Raw genomic sequence first — 26,305 nt, 5'->3', positions numbered from 1 at the left:
TTCCCACTGCCATGGTGCTGCTCTGCCTGGGAGCTCCCCTGCCCCCCATGCCCAGTGCAGGTGGAAGGGAGCAGATCTGCAGGGCTCCTGGAGCGCTGGCAGCCAGGCTGGGTGCGTTTACTGACCACCTTACATTCCCTAGGGGGAACAGGCCGGAAGCAGCCACTAAAACAAGGTTACTTGCAAGGTGCATGGCGGCTCCCGGCTGTGGTTGTGGGTGCACCGGGCAGCTCAGGGTGACATCTCACCTCCCAGGGATCCCCAGCTGCCGCGTGGGAAGCCAGGCAACCTGAGGGTTGCCAGATTTTCAGAATGCTTATGATGGACAATGCCCTCCCCATTCCTCAGTCAGGCACCCCCAGGCCCCTGCTCTAACCCCAGCCAGCGTAACCACTGTGGTATTATTATTTATTTATTTTCCATTTTTCTACAAAATAACTACTATGAATACACAAAGGGGTGCAATTTTATATTCCTGCCTCAGGCGCAAAATCAGCTAGTTACAGCATTGAAAAATGAGTAATATCTCCAGTGTGAAAAACATCATGAGATTCAGCAGAGGATCTTCCACTGCAAAGCTGCCAGACTGCAGTTGTTCCTGGACCAGAGAGCTGGGGCTGAGACCAGGGTGTGGAAGTGTGGCAGGGCCAGCGTCTGGCAGCAGTAACAAGGATGGGGTTAAGAGGGTCAGCTGGGGCTGGTGGAAGGGCATCTGGCAAACCTAGTCAGGGCCAGCAGCCCAGCTCGGCTGGAAGAGAAGCCAGCGATGGGCTAGGCAACCGATGTCAGGGAACTTCCTCTGCCTTGGCAAATTCCCCTATACAAAACCAGTCAGGTTCTGAGGATGCTGGACCATGGAGGTCCAAACTGTAGGATGATTTAGAATGATCTGGTGAATGAAAAACCTACTTTCTGAAAGGAGACTCAAAGAGCTTGGCTTGTTTAGCCTAATCAAAAGAAGGCTTAGGGGAGATAGAGTGACTGCTCCATGGAGGTAAAGAAGTTATTTAAGTTAAGCACCAATGTGGACATAAGAACAAATCAGTATAAACTGGCTATCAACAACTTCAGGCTTGAAATTTGATGAAGGCTTCTAATGATCAGAGGAGTGACGTTTTGGAACTGCCTTTCAAGGGAAGCAGTGGGGGAGTACCTGCTTCACGACTGAATTTAATAAGTTCATGGAAGTATGGTATGATCAAATTACCTAAAATAGCATGGACTAGATCTGTGACTATTAGCAGCAAATACCTTCAGTAATGAGTGATGAGATACTATGTGGGCACAGCTCTGAGTTACTACAGGGACTTATTTCCCCAGTGTCAGCTAGTCAGTCTTCCCCACCTGCTCAGGGTCTGACTGATCACCATTATTGGGGATGGGAAGGAATTTTCCTTTATGTCAGGTTAGGGGAGAGTCTGGGGTATTTTTTGTCTTCCTCTGCAGCATGAGACATGAGTCACTTGGTGTAAACTGGTGTAAACGGTGAATTCTCTATAAGTCAAAGTCTTTAAATCATGATCTGAATACTTTAGCAACTCAGACAGAAGTTGGGGTCTACCACAGGAGTTGGCAGGTAGGGCTCTCTGTCATGAGATGTGCAGGAGGTCAGATTAGATAATCTTCATGATCCCTTCTGCCCTTATGAGTTTATGAGGTAGATTGAGCTGAGGGTTGGCACCAAAAATGTTTTAATATGTAAGTTCTATGTCTACCTAAATGATCTCTCAGACAGTGCTAAGTGATTTCCATCAGTCTATGCTGTGTTTCTGGGAAGGCGTCTGTCACCAGTAGAGCTTGTGCCTACTTGGCTTTTGTGCCAGTGCTGCACTATAAGTACAGTGGAGGGTCGCCAGAGCAGAAAGTCCCAGTTTAGGGAGGTACAACCTGTACTAACCCTTCTCCATGTCTGCTTATGTTCTTTTAAACCTAATAACCAGAAGAAGGGGAGTGTACAAATAAGTCAGCTCATGGACCACTGAGGGGTGAAGTATCCTCTCTTTTCCTTCTTCACATCAGTTGTTTACCACATTAAAGGTGACCTACAAACGGTTTTTATTACATAGGTTTTCTGCCCTGCTTCATTCCCTGAAGATGTTAAATTATGTATACATAAAGTGAGCATGTGAAATCTGACCTTCTGAAGAAGGGAGGAACCAGGTCCAGAAATGAAGATATATCAGGGTATTTGAGAACAAGTATCGTCCCTCTTCCCCTGCCTGCTTTCCTGCCTGGCAGTCTGAAAACAGAATGTGATGTGTAATACAATTGTTGAGAAAGCTAGTAAGTTTCCTCATCAGTGGCAATACTGAAGGGAATCCTCAGGGAACAATGAGGCTTCCTCCCAGACGTATTTTGCCCTTAGACATGGTGTTGTCTACTGCCTTCTCAGTCCTGGGAACGTGACGTTCAGCCAGAGCTCGTTTCTTGTTCTGACAAAAGTCTACATTTTTATGGCCAGATTGGTTACACACTTTGAACTCATTCCCTTCCCACCCATGGCTCTTGTGTTATTGTCTGGAATCACTTGGATGTGTTCCCTGAGGAATGGGAATATTTTGAGAACTCTCCACACAGTGAACTTTTTATTCACTAACAACAAAAAGTCTTGTGGCACCTTATAGACTAACAGATATTTTGGAGCATAAACTTTTGTGGGCAAAGACCCTCTTCATCAGATGCATGAGTGGGGGGGGGTTTCAGAGGGGTATTTAAAGAGTGAGGTACCAGTAAAGGGGGAGGGCCAGAGCTGATCCTTCACTCTCGCAGACCTTGGGAGACAGGCCTGTTCTCGCCTACAGACGGCCTGCCAACCTTAAACAAATCCTCACCAGCCACTACAAATCACAAAACAATGACTCTAGGCCTGGAACCAGCCCCTGTAACAGTTCTCACTGCCAACTCTGCTCACATATCTACACCAGTGACATCATCACAGGACCTAACATCAACTATACCATCAGGAGCTTCTTTACCTGCACATCTACTAATATAATATATGCCATCATGTGCCAGCAACGCTCCACTGCAATTTACATTGGCCAAATTGGACAGTCTCTCCGTAAAAGAATAAATGGACATAAATCAGACATCAGGAACAGTAATGTACAGAAACCTGTGGGAGAACATTTCAATCTCCCTGGACGCTCAGTGGCACATTTAAGGGTGACAGTTCTGAAACAAAAAAATTTCAGAAATCAAATGGAGAGAGAAATCTCTGAGCTGCAATTTATTTGCAAATTTGACTCCATTAACGATGGATTAAGCAGAGACTGGGAGTGGCTTGCATCTTACAAAGACAGTTTCTCCGCTTTGGGTGTTGATAGCTCCCCATTAGACACTGACAATGGCTCACATCCCTCGTCTGATCTGACTTGTTTTTTCCTCTTTTGATAAGTACTGTTGATACTGGGCCATTTCCATCTTGCTGAATAGACCTTGTCAGCTTTGGCCCTCTCCCTTTACTGGGACCCCACGCTTTAAATACCCCTCTGAAACCAACCCCACACCCCCACTCACACATCTGATGAAGCAGGTCTTTGCCCACGAAAGCTTATGCTCCAAAATATCTGTTAGTCTATAAGGTGCCACAAGACTTTTTGTTGTTCTCAAAGCTATGGACTAACACGGCTACCTCTCAGATACTTTTTATTCATGTGTAGTGCCACCGCCATTCCCACCTCATCTCCTTTATAGGCGTCCCTTTAAAAACATTACCCAGTTTCCCATCACTGTCTCAGCCCAATGTCTTTTATTCACACTTCATCAAGCTCACTACAGAGTTAAAAAAAAACCCTCCCTGAAAAGTCGCAAAACCCAATATGAAGACACTCAATAGCCCCACATATTCTCTCTTCTAGCTTTCTGTCTGGATATCTGCCCCCTGGCTATCCCAGCCACTTCTCTCAACCACATCACCCATGCAATTTCCTGACACCTTTTACATTTGAATTATCTAATTTCCCTCAGATGTGGCTTATTGGATAATCAGGTCTGGCTTATCCCCATGCTCCCTAGCCCAAGGGTAAGACACCATGTTACAGGTTTACTTATCTCTAACAAGGACATCTGAGACAGAATCAGTAATTCTAGAGAAAGCCGTGGTTCAAATAATAGACAGTTTCCTCTCATGCATATTATGCCAAGCCAATGGGTTGATTGTCAGTTGGTGATGCCTTTTTTCCTTGCTCCTATGAAATATTTGAATGCTTCTGTAGCACAGGATGGTTACAGTACCACCTCCTGACTTTCCTAGGAGATCCCAGTAGCTGTGCTAAATATTTCATGGTTGCAGATGGCATTGATATCATGTCTTAGCACATAATTTTATATGATCCCCTGTTGGGGGAGGGAAGTCTTAAACTTAAGAGTCCTGCTACCCATTGTAAATCTCAGACATTCTAAACTAGGAAAATAAGCTAACCAACCTTTGCAAATTTACCTGACACATCAGTTCTTTTCCAACATGAACTGTGGTAGAACTCTGCAGTTTCAAGAATTCTTTTTTCTCTATTACAATTATAGTGTTATCCAAGCATAAAGGTATCCTCAATCCTAGAGGCTTTAAATGTGAAATGACTTGCTTAATAACCACTGGGAAAAAAGGGTAAAGAGAAGTTACTCACCGTAGTAACGATGGTTCTTCGAGGTGTGTCCCCGTGGGTGCTCCACATTAGGTGTCGGGCTCACCCCGGTGCTGCAGTTCGGATCTTTCCAGCAGTTTCTGCCGGACCGCGCATGCGCCGGCGCGTGCCGCTCCCTTGCATGCTCCCGGCCACGTGTGCGAACTGGTCCCCGCCAGTTCCTTGACCAACCGCCTCGGATGCTCCTGCAAAACACTAAACAGAGATCCGAAGCGGGGAGGATGGGCGGGTGGTGGAGCACCCACAGGGACACACCTCGAAGAACCACCGTTACTACAGTGAGTAACTTCTCTTTCTTCTACGAGTGTCCCCATGGGTGCTCCACGTTAGGTGACTATCCAGCAGTAACCCAAGATAGGAGGTGGGTAATCGGATTATGTGCAGCTTGTCCCCGAGAGGACCGCTGTCGAGAGACGGGTATCCTCTTGGAATACCCTGTGAAGGGCGTAATGTTTGGCGAAGGTGTCATAGGATGACCAGGTCGCCGCTGTGCAAATGTCTTTTAGCGCAACGCCCTTGAAAAAGGCTGTTGATGCTGCCACCGCCCTAATGGAGTGAGCCCTGGGCGGGGCCAGTAAAGGAGTCTTTTTGAGTTCGTAGGACATTTTTATGCAGGATACGATGTGCTTCGAGATTCTCTGCGAAGAGAGACCTTCTTCTTTTGATTTGGGAGCGAGAGAGACTAGGAGTCTAGCCGTTTTCCAGAAGGACTTAGTCCTGTCTATATAGAGAGCCAGCGCCCTCCTCACATCCAGGAGGTGTAGGCACGCCTCTTTGTTAGAGTTATGAGGCTTTGGATAAAACGAGGGTAAAACTATAGGTTCGTTAATATGAAACACTGAAGAAACTCTGGGAACAAAGGCTGGATGCAGCCGTAAGGTTACCGCCTCCTTGGAAAATACTGTGCAGGGTGGCGTTGCCATAACTGCTGCAAGCTAGCTCACCCTGCGAGCTGATGTGATTGCGAGAAGAAAGGTAGTCTTTATCGTAAGGAGACGGAGGGAAACCATGGCTAAAGGTTCAAACGGTGGTCCCGTTAGCGCACTAAGCACCAGGTCCAAGCTCCACGAAGGTGGAAGCGGTTTCCGAGGGGGGTATAGGTTTACCAGCCCTTTGAGGAACCTGGTAACCATGGGATGGGCAAACACCGTGTGCCCTTCCTCTTCATGTCTGAAAGCCGAAACAGCGGCAAGGTAGACCTTTAACGAGGATAGGGAGAGTCCTCCTCTCTTGAGGTCCACTAAATACTCTAATATTACAGGTATAGGCACCGAAAGGGGGGCTAGCTGTTTGGTAGAACACCATGCAGTGAAGCGAGTCCATTTCTGCTTGTAGGTCTTCCTGGTGGAAGTCCTCCTTCTACTTTCTAGGACTTGTTGCACTTCCTCTGTACATGTGCTCTCTAGGGAGCTGAGCCATGGATTAACGATGCTTGTAGTCGTAGGCCTTGGGGGTGTGGATGCACTATGGACCCCTGAGCTTGCGTGAGCAGATCCGGCGCCATCGGGAGGGGCATTGGTGGACGGTCTGACATGCGCAGGAGTAAGGGGAACCGTTGCTCTCGATCCCACGTTGGGACTACTAGGATAATTTGGGCTCCCTCTCTCCTGGCTTTCTGCAAGACTTTGTGGATAAGCACTGTGGGAGGAAATGCGTAAAGCAGGGGGCCCCTCCATGAGATCACGAATGCATCCCCCAGGGACCCCCGTCCCAGTCCTGCCCTGGAGCAGTATCGTGGGCACTTCTTGTTGTGTTGAGTGGCAAACAGGTCTATCTGGGGAAAACCCCATGCGTGAAAGATTGGTCGTAGCAGATCGGAATGGATCTGCCACTTGTGTGTGAGTGCGAAGCGCCTGCTCAGCTGGTCTGCCTTCACATTGTGAGCGCCTGGTAAGTACGAGGCTTTCAAGGTTATGTTGTTGGTGAGGCACCAGTTCCACAATCGGACTGCTTCCACACATAAGGCACGGGACTGAGCTCCTCCTTGCCAATTTATATAAAACATGGTGGAGGTATTGTCTGTACTGATCCCGACTCCTTTGCCTTGTATATGGTCTCGAAAGTGTCTGCAGGCATTGAACACTGCTCTGAGCTCCAGTATATTTATGTGCAGTGACTGTTCCGTGAAGGACAAGAGTCCTTGCGTCACCTCTTTGCCCATGTGTGCTCCCCACCCTATGTGGGAGGCATCTGTAGTGATGAAAACCGATATTTGTGGTTGGTGAAAGGGCACCCCTGTTAGCATGTTCTTGGGGTTCACCCACCATTGCAGGGATCTGCGCACCTCTGTCGTGGGCGACACCACCCTGTGAACGGTGTGTGCTGCCGGTTTGTAGACGCTCGCCAGCCAGTGCTGCATGCTGCACATGTGTAACCTGGCGTTTTGTACTACAAACGTCACTGCTGCCATGTGGCCCAGCAGCTGTAAGCACATCAGAACCGGCACCGTGGGGCTGAAGGTGATGACCTGCACGAGGGAACCGATGGCTTGAAAGCGTGTCTTTGGTAGATAAACCCTTGCTGTGATAGAATTTATATGTGCCCCTATGAACTCTATGTCCTGTGCGGGGTCTATGATTTTGCCAGATTGATGACCAGGCCCAGCGAAGAGAACGTGCCTGCTGTGACGCGTATCATGCGAAGTACCTCCTCCTACGAGGCCCCTTTCAGTAGGCAGTCATCCAGATATGGGAATATAAACACCCCCTGTCTGTGCAGGTAGGCTGACACCACTGCCAAGGTCTTGGTGAAGACTCTGGGGGCCGAGGAGAGGCTGAACGGCAGAACCTTGTATTGAAAATGTTCTTTGCCTACCATAAACCGGAGAAAGCGTCTGTGAGCCGGGTGGATAGTTATGTGGAAATACGCGTCCTGTAAGTCGAGGGCTGTGAACCAATCTCCATCGTCCAGTGCCGTAAGTATAGAGGCGACTGTAATCATCCGAAAGCGTTGCTTGTGCAGGTACCGGTTGAGGCCCCGAAGATCTAGGATGGGCCTCCAGCCTCCTGTCTTTTTCTCCGTGAGGAAATATCTGGAGTAGAACCCTTTCCCTCGAAGTTGCTCTGGCACTCTTTCCACTGCCCCTATGAGTATGAGATGGTCTACCTCCTGCTTGAGTCTCGCTTCGTGGGAGGCATCCTTTAGGTGGGGCCTGGGTGGAGGTCGTGGCGGTGGGAGCGAGTGGAAGGGGATCGCGTACCCTGTGGCTATGATCTCCAGTACCCATTTGTCTGTGGTGATCCTTTGCCACTGGTCGTAGAATGGTTGGAGGCGATGGTGGAATAATAGCTTCGGATGACATCGCGCGATGGTAGTGATGGTGCAGCCCTGGATCTGTGTGTCAAACTTGTGGCCTTTGGCCCTGCCCCGAGGATGCACGGCTCTGTTGGGAACGTCGCCTGGGAGTTCTGTATTGCTGGTGCTGTTGATGTCGCCCTTGCTCGTAACCTCTGTGGTACTGGGGACGCTGTGGTTGATACTGGTACCATCTTTGCTGAGGGTAATACTTTTTCTTCCTGTATGGAGGGGTGTAAATCCCAAAGGTCCTAAGAGTAGCTCTTGAATCTTTACTGGAATGAAGGACCGAGTCGGTTGATTCAGCAAACAGCTTCTGCGTGTCAAAGGGGAGATCGATGATCTTCGCCTGCAAATCCCTCGGGATACCCGATGTTTGGAGCCAGGACTCCCTGCACATGACCACTGCCGTAGCTGTTGAGCATGCTGCCGTGTCCACTACATCTAGGGCGATCTGAACTCCCGTCCTCGAGGCTGCGTAGCCTTCCTGCACGATGGCCTTGAGCACCGGCTTCTTGTCCTCTGGAAGCGAGTCCATGAGGGAAGTCAGCCTGGAGTAGTTGTCAAAATTATGGTTTGCTAGATGCGCTGCATAATTCGCCATTCTCAACAGTAGGGTAGAGGAGGAGTTGACCTTTCTGCCGAACAACTCTAGTTTCTTGGCGTCTTTGTCCGTTCCCCCTGTCTTGAACTGAGAAGTTCTCGACCTCTGTTGAGACGATTCCACCACCAGAGAATTTGGTTGCGGATGGCTGAACAGGAACTCCATGCCCTTCGCCGGGACGAAGTATTTCTTGTCCGCTCTCTTGTTTATAGGTGGAATGGACGCAGGGGTCTGCCATATCGTGGTGGCGGACTCCATGATTGCTTCGTCGAGTGGTATAGCTATTTTGGAGGAGGCAGGAGGTCTCAGGTTTTTAAGGAGCTTATGGTGTTTCTCCTGCACCTCTGCTGTTTGGATGCCTTGCATGAAGACCACCCTTTTAAACAGCTCTTGGAACTGTTTGACATCGTCTAGAGGATGGACGTCCCCTGGGGCCGTGGCCTCATCAGGGGAAGATAGCGAGGAACCACTAGGGTAAGCCTCTCTGGACCCCTCTGGGTCCTGTTGACGGTGATACATCCTCTCGCTGGAAGCTTGCGAGGGAAAATCTCGGGGTTCCAGAATCACCTCCCCTTGAGATGTCTGTGTCTCTGTCCCCGTTTGCGATTGCCCTCAGGGATATGGAACCGTCTGCGGGGATCTGTCCCTGGGAGTATGCCTATGGTGTCTATGCCCCATGTGATAGGGGCGACCATGGCAACACGGGCACTGCTCCTGAGATGGGGACCTGGACCACTCTTGAGGCGCATACCCCCTGAGCCTGGGGGAGCGAGATCGTCTGGATAATTGAGATACTGGAGAGACTGACTTTTGGTAGCACTCCAAGGGTTCAAAGCCCAAAAAGGGTGAAGGTGGTCCGAGCCATGGTGAGGCTGGCTGTAGGAATGGGGATGGGGGCTCAGGATAGGCTGGGGGTGACCTCTGCCTTCTTGTTGGGGTCCGCAGCATGAGCAGAGGGCTCAGAGCAAGCAGCCCTGCAGCCATGTCTGGAGAAGGGCTGCAGTGCCGGGTTTTCTGTGCTGCCTTTCCCCTCCCCTGCGGGGCTGGCTCCACCCCCTTTTGCGTCGGGGATCTCGGCCCCGTTGTCTGCGCCGCACTCGGCACGCTCCGCTGCGGTGCCACGCGGGTGGTCTCCCCCCGATGCCTGCAGGCCGCATGCCTGTGTGCTCTGCACCGCCGGTTCCCCGGGCATCGGTGCCGCTGCCTGCGGTGCCGCCGGTTCCAGCGCTTGCCTGGCCGCTGCCCTGCCAGCAGTGTGGAGCAGCTGTTTGATTATCGGAGGCTCAGCCTCTGCCATGTACGTCTCCGCGCCGCTGACGCTCAGCTGTAACTGCGGCTGGGGGGCTATGCGCTCCACCCGTCCCGCTCGCTGTGGCTGCCAGCAGGGATCGGGTTGGTGAGAGCTTCTTCCGTTTTTGCGCTGACGGGGTGAGGGAGGCACCTTTCCTTTTATGGGCCCCTGTGGGTCCCTCCTGCTGCGGCCGCTCTGGCACGTCTGGCTGGAGGGCCTTGTCGAAAAGCAGCATTTTGAGCTGCATCTCCCTGTCCTTCCTTGCTCTGGCTGTGAGCTTAGCGCAGAAGGAACATTTCTGGGTGACATGAGATTCCCCAAGGCACCTTATACACTGACTGTGCCCGTCGGAGGCCGGCATCGCTTCGCGACAGGACTCACACTTTTTGAATCCTGAAGAGGACATTATGGAGAGTCTTTGAGATGTTAATAGGGTACTTAGCACCTTTTCTGTGCCTGTTCCCCTCTCTGACTCAGCCAGCCGCGGCAGGAGGCCTAATGGCCCTACGTCCCCGGGCCTCCGGTGCTCCGCTTGTTACTAAGACTGGAAGTCTTACTCCTTCCTCTTTTTCTTTTTTTTTTTGGAAAACAATAACAAGCTAACTTAATCTAAAAGACTGAAAAAGAAACTCTAAAACACTTTAAGAACGTTAAATACGCTGACTCTGGCCATAGCCTGAGCGGATTCCGTCTGCAGCCGATGGCGGTTAAAGAGGAACTGGCGGGGACCGGATCGTGCACATGGCCGGGAGCGTGCAAGGGAGCGGCGCGCACCAGCGCATGCGCGATCCGGCAGAAACTGCTGGAAAGATCCAACCTGCGGCGCCGGGGCGAGCCTGACACCTAACGTGGAGCACCCACGGGGACACTCGTAGAAGAATTATCATTACTTACCATAAATACAACAACCCTTACCTGAACTATTTTAGGAATTTTGGGTGAAGTTTTGGAGATAGGGAATTCAACTGCAAAAATCCCATTAACTTCAATATCAGGATTTCATCCTTCCTTTAATTTGAGTGCATGATTAAGACATTACTCAAATAAAGCTTTGCTTTTTAATGTTTTTTTGCCAGAAAGCACACTCAAATTATGATATCCATCCCTTTTAGATCAATCACATAAAAGACATAAACAACAGGAAGTCCTGTGGCACCTTAGAGACTGACAGAAATTTTGGAGCATAAGCTTTCGTGTGCAAAGACCCACTTCATCAGATGCAATGTCCTACCCACAAAAGCTTGTGCTTCAAAATATCTTTTAGTCTATAAGGTGCCACAGGATTTCTTGTTGTTTTTGGGGGATACAGAATAACACGGCTACCCCTTTGATAAAACATATGGACACAGTTTGGAAATGCCATGGCAGAAGCTTCCCATGTGTCTGACTCTCACAGCATGAGATAGAGAAAGCTGAGGAGAATGTGCTGTCACCCTGCAGCCACTTACTAATATTCTGCCCTTTATGAATTTTAAGGGTGAAGTAATAGCCCATACAATCTTTAATTCTTATTTTCCCTGTCTTCCAATAGATATAAAGCAAGTGGCCTGATTTTCAGAACTGTATAATACACAAATGAACAGGCAAAAATGTATGCGTTTTGCATACAAAATTGGTATCACAGATATACTGACATAATTCCACATACAAATTATAAACTGTCAGTTTGGGTTCACAATTATCATGATAGGAACTGTGTGTTTAGATTAGGTACAAATGTACACACTCGTGCACTTATGTATTTTTGTGCAAGCATTTCAATATGCATAGGTGTAAAAGTCATTTTTTTTTCTATCCGGTGCTATTGGTCCATTAGTCTTTACTTGAAAACAGTGCTGCAGTGCAACAGGTAGAAGTCTGACTTTTTTATATTGGAAGGTGCCTCCCAGTCTATTAAGTCGCCCTTGTTTAATCTCTCATGCTGCTCCAAAATTAGTTCAAAAAGTGAGTCATGCTTTTTACCTAACAAAGGACAAAAAGGTGGTCTTTTGTATTTGATTCCCCAATTCATAGTAAACGGTAGATAAAAAAGCTTTCCCTGCTAGTTCATCAGGCTTTTCATCTGAAGAAAAATAGTTACATATTGTAATTTGGAGTCCTCAGAGTATTTGCTGTTTTCTCTATTCCCCAGCCCTATTTCCATAGTCATAGCTGCAAAAAAAGAAAGATGTTCCACAGAAAGGAAGTGTTTGTGCATTATGTAAATTATTAAATCCTTCTACACAAAAGCTGCTCTGCTCTTGCAAGTATAGGAAGAGAAAGCACTGGAAATATAATGCATTATAATAGAATTGTTCTTGCCAACCACATTAAACCTTCTGAATAATCCTCAGGGTAGAACCTAACATGTTAAACTGTACAGGACACTTTTAATATCAAAATAGGGCACTCCTGACAGATGAAAGGCCTTGAGGCTTAAACATAACTGTCTGTAACCTTTTTCCATCAGAGAGTAATCTGTAGTGCTTAATTAATTCTTGGCATTCCTTTGGAGGCAAAATAGAACTTACTTTCATACAATTCAAAGGAAAGAAATAGGAAAGACTAGAGATAACAGCACGCTTCTGTTGCAAAGTAAAATCCTTATTTTTTTTCTTTTTGTTAATGAATAGGACTAATTCTATTTGAGCTTGAATCTTTAAAGCACTGCAGCTACCTGGAGCAATAAAATGGATGAAATCCAGGTCCTAGAGTCAATGGAAAAATTCAGGCAATCTTAGCATACATCTGTTGATGTAGTATCTTTGTATATGTTACAACATCACACTATGATACAATGGAAATAACCATCATATAAATGCTTAAATCTCAAAGAGTTGCCTGCACATGTTATGAGATCTTATAGATATGTAGCAAGTATTATGCAAATTTTCCAACATTTCCAAATTTTTCTGCTGTCAGTAAAGTAGAAAATCTCATAGCCAGACCCTGAGGCCTGGAAAGAGGTGAACATTAGCAGGATGGTTTGTGTACTTTTTATGTGCATCAACATTTCTTATTAATGATATTACACAGTGAGTAACATGTTTAAAATTCACCAAGAATGAGACTCATGCTTAGATTTCCAGCACTTATTGAAATGCTGAGTTGCAATCTCAGCTCACAGGTACAGATGGCTCAGCTGACAGACTCTCACTTCTAGCACTCATCAACCACATGCAAGTATTTTAACTAAATCATTATTAATAACTGGAATTTAAATATTTTATGCCAGTACTTACACAGTTTCTAATGGGAATACTCAACTGTTGAGTTGTGAGCTGAGTTAATAATTCAGTTCCAATGTACAGCAATCTACTTTTGTTCAGCATCAAGACGACCTTAATATATGAAGTAACGACTATGACATATAATACTCACATAGAAAGCTTACCTGGATAATGTGTTTCAGTTTATCAATAATTTGACTTATAACAGGATCTGTTCCTTTCACTCTTACTTCTGGATTTGCAGACTGAGCTTTGATTCCATTGCCAACCACACGATGGGTATAACTAACATAACAAAAGAAATGTGGTTTAGTAAGCTGTTGTAACTTCTTCAGAGAATGGATTTATCATAAAAATGGTAAATGGGAGATGGAAATACTAGGTGACATGCACTTGACTGGCATTACAATTCCATTTTAATGACTCCATGTTAAGTTTCATTACCAGAAAGATACACAATGTTGTAAAATTGATATATTTTACTAACTTTCCTTTTTAGTTACTTCTGAAAAGTTTGTAATGAAAAATAAAAATTGTGAGAGGACAAGCACACACCTGTTCTGTAATATTTACCATTGTGCTTCATTAAAAAGGCTTTTTCTGTGCAAAAGTTATAGACTTAATTGGATATGTCTTTTTTATTTTTCAAACATATTTCAATTTAATTAACAAATGTCTATAAATTTAAAATCCACAGACATTTTTAATGTGAGATAAATGATCTGTCAAAACTAAATGAGCTATTGGAATCTTACCATGGTACATAAAACTTCATCCCAGTAGACTTTCATTGCATGTAAAATATGTTCCCCTCAAGATGAAAAAAAATGAACCATAGACTATTGGTTGAGGGACTTTTCTCATCATGCAGTTTTAATAAGTCACTAATCACTTTCTGTTGTTTTTATTCTTAATATACAATTAATGCGGGAAAAAACATTTTAAGGAGCCCCTAAAAGTTAGCTTGACTTGAAAATATATAGCTTGGATTTGAATCCCAGTGTGACAGGGAATGACAAATTTCTTCTTAGAAAAATAGTATACCTGCCATCTGTGCTCTTTTCTTTTGTACAAAAATAGTAATGTATCACATAAGTTGAACAGGAAGATTTGATCTCCAAGTACTATTCATTTTCATAAACACTGGAAAAAAATTCAAGCACTGATACATTCGAATCCTATAAATGTTTTAAAATCATGATTAACAAGCTCCCGATTATGAGAGTTCAATACATAAATATTCATATGAAGTTCTGATAAATATCAATTGTCAATATGAAAATAGTTTTCATATGTTTGCATTTAATTGTATGAATATTAATATTAAAATATGTTTGATGGGAGCAGGTGATCAAAGCCCACAGGTAAGTCGTAAATATGGAGACCTGGTCTATTACAGACCAGCTATCATGGAAGGAAAGGTAGACGAGGCTTTTCTTAAACAACTAACAAAATCATCCAAAGCACAGGCCTTATGGGTGGTGGAGGATTTTAACTGTACAGACGTCTGTTGGGAAAATAACACAGCATGGCACAGATTATCCACCAAGTTCTTGGAATGTATTGGAGGTGACTTTATTTCAGAAAGTGGAGAAAGCTACTGGAGAGAAGCTTTTCTAGATTTGAAATTAGCAAATAGGGAGGAACTGGTTGAGAATTTTGAAGTGGAAGGTAGCTGGCGTTAAAGTTATCATGAAATGAGAGAGACTATGATTCTAAGGAATGGTAGGAGGGAGAAAGTAAAATAAAGACAATGGATTTCAAGAAGGCTGACTTTAGTAAATTAAAGGAGCTGGTATGTAAAGTCCCATTCAGGATTAAGTCTATGTGGAAAAACAATTGATGACAGTTAGCAAATTTTCAAAGTTATATTAATAAGGGCACAAGAGCAAACTATTGTACTGTGTAGCACAAAGATAGGACGTATAGCAAGAGACCACTCTGGCTTAACCAGGAAATCTTCAACAATCAAAAATTGTAAAACGAGTCCTACAAAAATGGAAACTAGTTCAAAATACAAAGGATGAATATCAACAAACAACACATGTATGATGGGGTAAAATTAAAAAAGGCAAATACACAAAATAAGCTCAGCCTAGCTAGAGGCATAAAGGACAACAAGAAACATTCTTCAAATATATCAAAAGCAAGACAAAGACTTAAGGCAGGTTAGGATCATTGCTAAATGAAGTATCAGACGGTTAGCTGTGTTAGTCTGTATCTGCAAAAACAATGAGCAGTCCTGTGGTACCTTATAGATTAACAGATTTTTGAACATAAGCTTTCATGAGCAAAGACCCACTTCACCAGATGCGTGTAGTTATGCATCTGCATGCATCTGATGAAGTAAGTCTTTGCCCCTGAAAGCTTATGCTCCAAAAAATCTGTTAGTCTATAAGGTGCCAGAGGACTTCTTATTGAAGTCTCAATGAAGACTTATTGAAGACTCAATGAAGGTGGAAAACAATAATAGAAACATATGGAAATGGAGGAGGTGCTAAATGACTTATTTGTTTTGGGTTCACCAAGAAGGTTGGTGGTGACTGCATGCCTGCAATAGTGAATGCTGGAGAAAAGGACATAGGTTCACAAGTTAAAATAAGAAAAGAACAAGATAAAATTTACTTAGAAAAGTTAGAAGTCTTCAAGTCACTAGGGACTGATCAAATGCATCCTTAAATACTCAAGGAGCTGATTGAGGAGGTATCTGAGCAATTAGGTGTCATCTTTGAAAAGTCATGGAAGATGGGAGAGAGTCCAGAAGACTGCAAAGGGCAAATATAGTGCCCAATTCTAAAAAGGGAAATAAGAACTACCCAGGTAACTATAGAACAGTGAGCTTAACTTCTCTGCCAGAAAATACAATACAGAAAATAATTAAGGAATCTATCTCCAAATATCTGGCAGATACTAAGATAAGTAACAATCAGCGTGGATTTGTAAAGAAAAAATCATGTCAAACCAACCAACCTTTGTTCGATAGGATAATGAGTCTTGCAGACAAGGGGAAAGTGGTAGACATGGTATATGTAGACTTCAGCAAAGCATTTGATACAGTCTTGCATGAACTTCTTATCAATAAACTATGGAGATACAATGTAGATTGGACTACTGAAATGTGGGTGCATAAAGGTTGGATATCCATTCTCAGACAGTAGTTATCAATGGTTCACAGTCATGCTGGAAGGGCATACCAAGGGAGTTCCATAGGGATCAATATTGGGACTGGTTCCATTCTATGTCTTCATCCAAGATTTAGATATGGGCATAAAAAATACACTTATAAAGCTTGCACATGATAAGATGGGAGTTGTTGCAAGTGCTTTGGAATACAGGATTATATTTTAAAATGATCTGGACAAACTGGATAAATGGTTAGAAGTAAATAGGATGAAATTAAAAGAGTATGAATACAAAGATGCTGCCTAGGAAAGAACATTATGTTTAATGCATATAAGATGGGGAGTGACTGTCTAGGAAGGAGCACTGAAGAAAGGGACCTTGGGGTCACAGTGAAACATAAGATGAATAAGAGTCAACAGTGTGACACTGTTGGAAAAAAAGGCAAACATTATTCTGAGTCATTTACAGAAATGTTATAAGCAACACATGAAAAGTACTTTTGCTCTATTCTGAACAGATTAGGCCTCAACTAGTGTATTGTGTCATTGTGTTCAGTTCTGGGCACCACATTTCAGGAAAGAGGTGGACAAATTAGAAAAGGTCCAGAAAAGAGCAACACAAATTATTAATTGTCTACAAAACATTAACTATGAGGGAAGACTGAAAGAACTGGAACAAGCAGTTGTTCAGCACTTCAAAGACTAACAATTTTATTTATTAGGCAATGAGCTTTCATGGGTAAGACCCACTTCATCACTCTAAATCTGATGAAGTGGATCTTGCCCATGAAAGCTCATTACCTAATAAATTAAATTGTTAGTCTTTAAGGTGCTACAGGACTGCTTTTTTTTTGTGAAGTTATGGACAACTCAGCTACCCCACTGAAAGAACTGGGTTTGTTTAGTGTGGAAAAGGGAAGAGTGAGCCATAACATCTAGACAGTTTCAAAGTATCTCAAAGAGTGTTACAAGAAGGCAGAACAAATTATTCTCCTTAGGCTATAATGATAGGACAAGAAGTAATAGGCTTAAATTGGAGCAAGTTTTAACATTAAGAAAAAAAGTTCCTAACTGTTAGGATGGTTAAACACTGGAATAAATTGCCTAAGGAGGTTGTGGAGATATTTAAGAGCAGAGCAGACAAACACCTTTCAGGGATGATCTAGTTGATATTTAGTCCTGCCATGTATGCAGGGGACTGGACTTGATGACCTCTCAAGGTCTCTTCCAGTTCTAGTATTCTACTATTTTAATATCCCAGTTAGCAGATACTGTCAAACCCTATTAGCTACCACTCATTCCATGGTTCATCCAGTTTTAAAGATTATAAAATGTATGTGAAGCCATCATTTAGATGTGGCTCCACTGTCTTCTGTATTTTCTTGCCACTTAAAATTACATTTGGCTTTACAGTGTGATGACAACAAAATATTGATACATCATCTATGTTGTTAACTACTAAAGTTGATTTTCATCCTCTTACACCAGCTTTATGGAGTTGTACCATTGTACTATGGACGGAAAAAATGAGGCCCATTAAAAATAATGATGCATCTAAGCCATTAAGTTTTGATCCAGATCAAAACATCCTGATAGCTCACTGCCCAAAAGCGAGGATTTTTTATTTCAGGCCCACCACACTTCAAAGATATTGCTGCACATCAAGCTGTGAACTGTACATTACGGCTTAGATTTTTGAAATTGATGATCTTCACTGCATAAACTTCAGGGTACAGCTGAGCTTAATTATAATATTTTACTAGATTTAGTTAATTAGGCTATGTTTTTATTCACAGGGTTTAGCCATCTAATGAAAACAATTACAATGTTTAAAGATTCATGGTTTTACTTTGGAATGTGAACAACAAAAATAGTATGACGAAACAGCTGAGGTCTGTAATGCTGCACATCCATGACCAAACTGTGCAGTTTTGTTCCTGGAATGGAAGAGCTCTATAGGGCTCTTAATAATCTGTTATTCATGAACTGTGGCCAGGCAGTGTCTCTTCCTGACCTGAAATCTGACCAGAGGACTTTGTCTTTGAGAAAGGCAACATGACCAAAAAGACCCACCAGAGGTTGCTGATGATGCCTTCAGTCCTCTGGAGGCCTGTTCTCAATAATACCATACAATAATCCCCATTTCTGATGAAGTCAAACTATCTTAAATCGCAGAGAGGTAGCTATGTTAGTCTGTATTCTAACAAAACAAACCAGAAGACATGTAGCACTGTATAAAATGATTTATACAGTGATGAGCTTTTGTGCGACAGACCCATTGCATCAGATCAATCTCATTTCCAATAAAGACTTGCACCCCTAAGTACAAAGCTTCAAAAAAAATTTTGCAATAAAAACTGACAAATCAATACATAGGACTGAAGGACAGGGATGATGGGTGGGGGTGTTAAGTGTCTTGCCTGAGATAATTATAAGCATCAAAGGAAGAGAGGTAGACTTTGTAATGCATGAGATAATTGTTGTCTTTGTTCATACCAGGTCTTAATGTGTAAAATTTGAATATGAACTCCAATTTACAATTTTTTCTGTGTAATTTTTATAGTCTTTTCATTCTAAGGCACAAATTCTCAGATCTTTAACAGAAAGGCCCACTCCCTTGAAGTGTTCACTGATCAGCTTATGCGTATTGAGATTCCTGATGTCTACTGTCTGTCCATTCATTTGCTGGCAAAGAGTTTGCCCAGGCTGTCCAATGTGCATTGTAGGGGGCCATTGTTGGCACACAATGGCATTTACAGTATTGGTTGAAGTATACAAGAATGTGCTCTTGATCTTGTAAGTAACATGGTTAGGTCCAGTGATGGTATCCCCACAACAAATATGTAGACAAAGTTAGCAGCAGAGTTTGTTGCAAGGAAAAGTTCCAGGATTAGTATGACTGTGGTGTATCCTGTGATTGCTAGTGAGAATCTTTTTTAGGTGAGGAGGTTGTCTATAGGAGAGGACAGGCCTGTCACCTAGGGCATTCCAGGCTACATCTACACTGGCACAAAACTTCTAAATGGCCATGCAAATGGCCAAATTGAAGATTACTAATGAGGTGCTGAAATGCATATTCAGTGCCTCATTAGCATGCTGTCAGCCACAGCTCTTCAAAATTGCCAGGTATCGCTCCCGCGTGGTTCATCCATATGGGCGTCCTTTCCGAAAGGACCCCGTCAACTTTGAAATCCCCTTATTCCTATGAGCTGATAGGAATAAGGGGATTTTCAAGTTGGCAGGGTCCATTTGAAAAGAACCCCATCTGGATGAGCTGTGTGGGAGCGAAACAGGGCAATTTAGAAGAGCTGCAGCCGGCAGCAAGCTAATGAGGTGCTGAATATGCATTTCAGTGCCTCATTAGTAATCTTCTATTTGGCCATTTGCATGGCCATTTCCAAGTTTTGTGCCAGTGTAGACACGGCCCCAGACTGTAGCATCATGATCTAGAATAGGTTGTAGGTTTTTAATGATGCATTGCAGGGGTTTGAGCTGGGGGCTATAGATGATGACAAGTGGTGTTCTGTTATTGGTCGACACGGGGGTACAAAAGGAGGGGGAACAGTGTGAGAAAGAGAATGGATTGGAGAGGTACAGGTAGAAGTAAGGGGCACAGGAGTGGGGGGAAGTCATCACCTTATTCAGTCTCTTTTCTGAACTGAAACCTTCTATATGCTTAGATCCTGAGAACATGAACATGGAGTATGAAATCTGTATGAAAGAGTAACTGGCTGAAATGGACTGTTTATTGGTTTGTCTGTGCTGAAATTCAGAGTTTGCAGGAGCACATAGTTTTCTCCTCAGCCAGTTATATGTTCATTTAATATGGGGGAGGGAAACTGAATGGCTGGTTGTTAACCTAAGCCTGTTGGGAGATTGGAAAGCATGTGGCTCTGGGGGAATAATCCCACTACACACATCTCACTTGGTGTACTAAGCTGCATTACCAATGCTCTGGTATTTAGTTTAGCAAACTGAAACAATTATAAAAAAAGTATATATGAAATAGATAAGATTTATATATATATATATATATATATAGTAAAGAAATTCCATAATATCACTTATTTCTAAAGCTGGAAGTGATGCATGCATGTGTTCCCTGTCTATCAACTTACAATGTGGTTATGCGTTTATGATATGGAAAACAAATAATATGCCTGTTAAAGGTAACTTAGTGGGTACTGATGGAATTTCCAGCTTGGATGGTATGCCCATGGCCTGTAACCTCTCGGACTTATAATTGGGTTTAATCTTTTTTATAGTGTTAAGTGTTATGGCTGCTACTGATTTTTCATTGTGATTTAATTTTTAAGGAATGAGGGTGGACATTACTCAAGATAGGGTGTGTCTGTGATATCCAACACCACATAATGAAAACAGCCAGTCATACCTGACAATAGGTCAATTTGTGTATGTCCTATGTGTCTTTATGCTTTTGTAGTAATCCTTCTGTGCTCTTCCTTGCCCCTCTCTGGAGCTCTCTACTATATATCCCTGTATCATCCCTATTCTTTCCTACCCCTTCCTACCTCAACCTAGACATCAATACTCTAGAAAATTACATCCTACATAACTGGGATTTATATCATGAATCTGCAGCTAATGCTGGTGTCTCACTTCATAGATCTTGTACTTAGTGTATTCCTTATAAGTCCACTAAATGGTGAACATCTAGCAAGGTAACATGGGGCTTGTCTACACTACCACTTTCTTTCGAAGGAAGGATGGTAATTAGGGTGGTGGGAGTTTAGACAAGCCCTTGGAGTGTTTGCAGCATTTCATTTATAGTCTCCCCCTTTTGTTGAAGCCAGTGTAGGGAGCAGAATGTTATGCAATAGAGGAAATGACTAAAAAGTTCCATTTCCCTTTCCTGTAGGACCAAACATAACAACAATAATTCTTACTGCAGACAAATGGCTTGAATCTCCATTTTATTTCCTGCAAGGGACTCACCACATAAAATAACAGGAAAAAATATGCATTATTAAAGAAAGCAAAGGAAAATATAGTGCTTTTGCAGGCTACTTGACCACAGATTAGACTAAATGAGAATCTCTCTGGGTACAAAAACCTGTGTCCTCTGGCTCTCAGACAATTTCAGACAATAAGTGCATGTTTAATGTATATGAACAAATCACTGCTAGGATGTGTGGATGAAACCGTGAGGATTCTGTAACCTTTCATAATTTTTTAAAATCAAATTATATGAATTCCAGATTCCTACTGCTATTCTTGGGGATGTTAATTAAATGCTTGAGCCCTTAGTGGACAAATCTCACCTCATGACCATAAGCCAACCAAAATTCACTGAGAGTTACAGACTAAAGAGTATATCATATCTGGCAGCTCAGACATTTAATGGGAAGGAATTATTCATATGTTTTCCCAGTAAATGTGTCATATTCTTCTAAGGAGTTCTTTCTAATCTTCAGGGACTTAGTAAATACTGTAATTGATGCCTCCATTGATACAAGTGCTATCTCTGAACATCCCCATATAACTCTTTAAATAGCAACAGGATCTGGGTAAGAAACAGTCATATAGGTGGAGATTTAATTCTTCACTTTTGTTAGATCCACAAATTATCATTTTAAGGGAAAAAAGAAATTGATTTGTTCCTTGAAATGAATGAATTCTCAACATTTTCTCGTGGGCTATTACAGCAGACTCTCAAGGCCTAAGGGAGATGTAGCGTTATTAGTTTTTGATCTGCCAAGAAGAGGGAAGATGGAAAGAATATGATGATGAAAAAGAGCTTAATTTGTTTTATGGCATAACGCCATCTCCATATTTCTTGAAAACTCTGAACTACTGTAGATATGAACTCAACAAGCTGCACTTGGTACAGGCTCAATTTGTGCTAGTTTGAATCAAGAGGGATTACTAGGAATCAGGTATCAAAACCAGCAAGTTGCTGGCATACAATATAAGAGAATAGGCTTTTGAATTTAAAATCATAGTAAGGGGTGGAAAACCAACAAAGTATACACATCACCTAAACTATTAGTAAAGAGTTCTGCTATTTCTATAAATATTCATGCAAATTGGACAAATTCGCCAACAGATGCTTTGGATCAACTTTTCAAAATGATCACATTTTCACAAATTCCTGGAGCCCCATACGTAAAGCCCAAATGAAAAAATAAATAATAGGTTCAAATTTGCTGTAACACAAGATTCACCCCTTCCTGTCACTGCTACAGAATAGCAGTATGTACTATAGTAAACTTGGATATCACAACACTACAGTATAGTTTTTTCCTTCACAGATTGGATTGTCCTTTTTCTCAAGTTCTGATTTTGGAAAAAATTATTTGTTTTGTTCAGCTCTTCAGTCTAACTGAATTCTAAATTACTTCATAGTTTAGACTGTTACCATTCCCAAGTTACAAAACAAGCACCTGTATTTATATAGCTGTTGTGTGTTCAAGAGTGATATGTCAAAAGATTAATGAGTTTTATTGAATGAATGTTTACAACCAATGAAGAGCCAAATTGCACAGGGTAAGAAATAAAACACATAAGTCATCAGCAGTGCAGATGTGGGTTACAGCAGTAACAAGCTCTGAACTTGGTTAACAATTATACATCGTAACCTGCCTTGCCCCAGATACATGTGGTGGGAAGATTATATTTAAGCCAATAAGTAGCCCATGGGCAAATATCCGTATAGCAGATTCTTAGTCTGTCAAGATCAGTAAATAATCTCAAGTGCAAGAATTTGCCCGTCCTGGGAACAAGATGTAAGATTTAAAGAAAAAAAACAAAAAGGTTCAGTCCAGTTTAATGTGTCTACTTCACTGCAATTTATTTTCGCTTAGGACTCTTTTCAAATAAGATCTAGGCCAGCTCATTTGCTTTCATGATTGTTGATAACTATTATTTCGCATCTGATATTTTAACATCTTCATCAGTGTTGGACCCTTACATACCGTAGGTAACTGTTAATTAAGAAATTAACAATTACTTCACTACTAATAGATAGATACATAGATAGATAGATATGCAGGAACAAATGCGTCAAGATGTTTAATGGCACAAATTCTAATTAACTGAATAAATCTGATAACTACCTCAAAAGTGATAGAAGCTAAAATAGGTGTGTTAGCTGGGTTTTTTTTGTCATTTTATACCCATTTTTAATTTTAAAAGTGATACTAATGGAATTTAAGCTTTAGAAAGGAAACTTGCCCACACCATCAAAAAATATTTTAAACTCCATTTTCAAAACCAGTCATTTCATTGCTTTCAGCACAGAATGCAAATTAAGTACACCACCTCTTTCAGTGCCATTGGTTAACTTATCATCAAAGAAGGTCCATGGTATGTGGCTATTACTGTAGTTGAGAGGGTGCAGCACCTTCCCTATCCTTCCCTAGACTGGAGTTTGTCACAACTGGTTCTGAAGTTTTTCTCAGTGCCGCTCCTTTAGACAGAGTAAATGTTTGCTGGTAGTACAGTGTTCAGTCAAACAGGGGAACCCTTCTAGTTGGCCTGTGACTCAGTTTGGATGCCAGGAGTCCTTTCCCCTGTACCTCTGTGGGAGAGGGGGAATCTGTTGATGTTTTCTGTAATTCTATGCCCTTTGAAGATGAAGATGCTGGGCATGATCTGAAGTGAACACTGAAGTCCGTATGCACGCCTCTTTTTGCTTAAACTGAAAGTACTTAGCAACTCTTCTGAATGTCTCCAGGAAGGGGTGGGCATTCCCTTACATGCCCCCAACCCCATCCACAGAGCCAGAAACAAAAATCTTTTTTTAATTTTCTTTCTTCTTCTGTTTTATTCCAACAGGCTGAAAAAGAAACTCTATCTATTAAAGAGAACAAAATAAATAAGCTAACTCCTACTTATGCTAATGACACAGATAAAGAAGTTGCAACTACTAGCTCTGTTGAAGGTCAAAGATGCTCCAAAAGGAACTGTGCTGGTTCAACAGATGCTGCTACTTAAAATTTCCTATTAGAGACCCAGGGGCATGGCCACACTGACAACAGAGCATTCAGGGATGCTACCTGAAGATGAAAATATGACATCTGAAGTAGTCTGTATTTTTTATCAGCCTCAAAAGTAGCCTATGGCTTCTCTACCACAGGAAATTTTCTGAAATTACTATTCTAGACCAGTTATTTGATCATAAATGCCATGTAAATAGTCTAATTTGGAAGTGGATTATGCAAAGCCAGGAAAAGGCATTCAGTCCAGAATAAGAATGTCTACATGAAATGTAACATTGAAAAAAAAATTCCAGAATAATACTGGAATAATTAGTATGGGAAATTTCCAAGTATATACATCCGTATAGGTGCTTTGTATTGTTCAGTAACCACCATTCCAGTGCTGTGAATTCTATTGTGTGTCATTCTTAGACGCACACAAAACCACCACCAAGAGAACAAAATAATCCTAAAATTACCCATTACCTTCATTTCTACAACTATGCTCCTAAGGAAATTATTTTGAAAACCAAAGACAGTGAAACTTTTATTGAATCAGTAGTATAATTCCTAGTTCATTGTAGGAAATAGCACGTTCCAAAGGTGCTGAAAATTCCGACTCTGCAGATTGTTTCTGGCACAGTGAATAAATTCTAATTACATGTAATGCTGATGCAAGAGCTCAGTTGTGACAATTTTGAAATGAGACCAATTTCACTGAAGCTGCATAGCTCATTAGGATAGTCTAGTTTTAAACTATGTTTATATTAAAAAAACTCAAAAGAAACAGTTGGATTTACTTCAGGTCTTCTATTCTACAATTTTTTAACTGAATAAAGTGAACTATATTAACTCCTGGAATTGTTCAAGCAGCCTGCCAATGTACCATGAGAACTTAGAGTATGAGCCCTTATTAACTCTCAAAGAATACTATTTATTCTTATGAACAACATTATTTCCATACACTGAGTGGTCAAGCTTGGGTAATTACATATAGTTTTATCAGTCTGGCAATCCAGACAGGGAAATTGATCTTGAAGAATTCTCTTTACTGGAAAGGTATAATAAAAAGTAGTCATCTTGACAAGTAATTATGACTGCTACAATGGTTCCTTTACTGTCTTTGTGTACGTTTCTCACATGCCAATCCCTGAATTCCAGTCACTGAGGCTGTCTACATGGCAGGCACAGTTTCAGAATTCAACGTATGAGTCTCTGGAAAGCACCTGTTGTCTCGAAACAGTTTTGGGGATAATGCATGCACTATTCTGACGTCTATGTATCCCTCATTGCATGAGGAGCACAGGGATGCCTCAAAATAGGTCTTTATTTGGCATGTGGCACTGTTTAGACAGTGGCACATGCCAAAAGAGCCTGTTTTGAAATCTTCTCAAAGTCTTATTTCAAGGTTAGGGTACTGTATAATCATAGCTGGAGGAAGCTAATTCATGCACAGCAGAGCATCAGGATAAGCTAGAATAAGCAAGCCACTTTATAAAATGAGCTCCACAAAAGCAAGACAATTAGCTTTGAGTTACATCAGTGTTCTCTCTATAACTAGGTTTTGCACTAATAAAACCCAAGGGCTGTGTCTGCACTACCACCCTCCTTTGAAGGAAGGATGGTAATTAGGGTGTTGGAAGTTTACTAATGAAATGCTGCGCTGCATACGCAGCACTTCAGTAAGCAAATTCCCCCCCATGGCAACTTTGAAGTTTTAAACTAAGTACCGGCTCACGTCTAGCCACGGCTCACCCGCCGGTACTTCAAAGTGCTGGGGCAACTTTGAAGTCCCTTGACTCCTCAAAATTGCCTTCAAAGGAGGGTGGTAGTATAGACAACGCAAGATATGTTAAACATCTAATACGGTCATGTAGAAAAAGAGGGGAAACATGCTGGCCATACAGTTCATTTCCTTTCATTTGAATATTTGTGTTCTGATGTTGAAAAAGAAAGAGAAATCAAGAGTAAAATACCACACGTTTACAATGTACATTAAAGATGTATTTTAGTAACAGTCAGCTCCATTGTCAGAAAAAAACAACAACTACTGTTGAGCTTTGAGAAAACCTGTTCATTTAAACAAGGAGCTTTGGGTAAACCACATTTTAAAATTTGAGAAAATATTTTCTCATATGTTAGAAAGTAACTAAAATCAGACAACTACAAATCTAATAAACCTGAATAACTGGATAGAACAAT

The 26,305-nt window shown here is 42.3% G+C and overlaps 1 protein-coding gene across 1 annotated transcript in view; it reads right to left on the bottom strand.

Moving 5' to 3' along the window:
- GPC5 (glypican 5) overlaps positions 1–26,305 on the bottom strand; it is a 1,026,336-nt gene that overhangs the window by 699,763 nt on the left and 300,268 nt on the right. The window contains exon 6 of the mRNA XM_074983055.1: positions 13,206–13,326. Within this exon, the coding sequence (XP_074839156.1) occupies positions 13,206–13,326 (121 nt within the window). The remainder of the gene's footprint in view (positions 1–13,205; positions 13,327–26,305) is intronic.

This window comes from Carettochelys insculpta, chromosome 1 (genome assembly GCF_033958435.1).
Source record: "Carettochelys insculpta isolate YL-2023 chromosome 1, ASM3395843v1, whole genome shotgun sequence".
Taxonomy (NCBI): domain Eukaryota; kingdom Metazoa; phylum Chordata; order Testudines; family Carettochelyidae; genus Carettochelys; species Carettochelys insculpta.
Note: the sequence above shows the minus strand (reverse complement) of the source record. Positions and strands in the feature narration are given on the sequence as shown.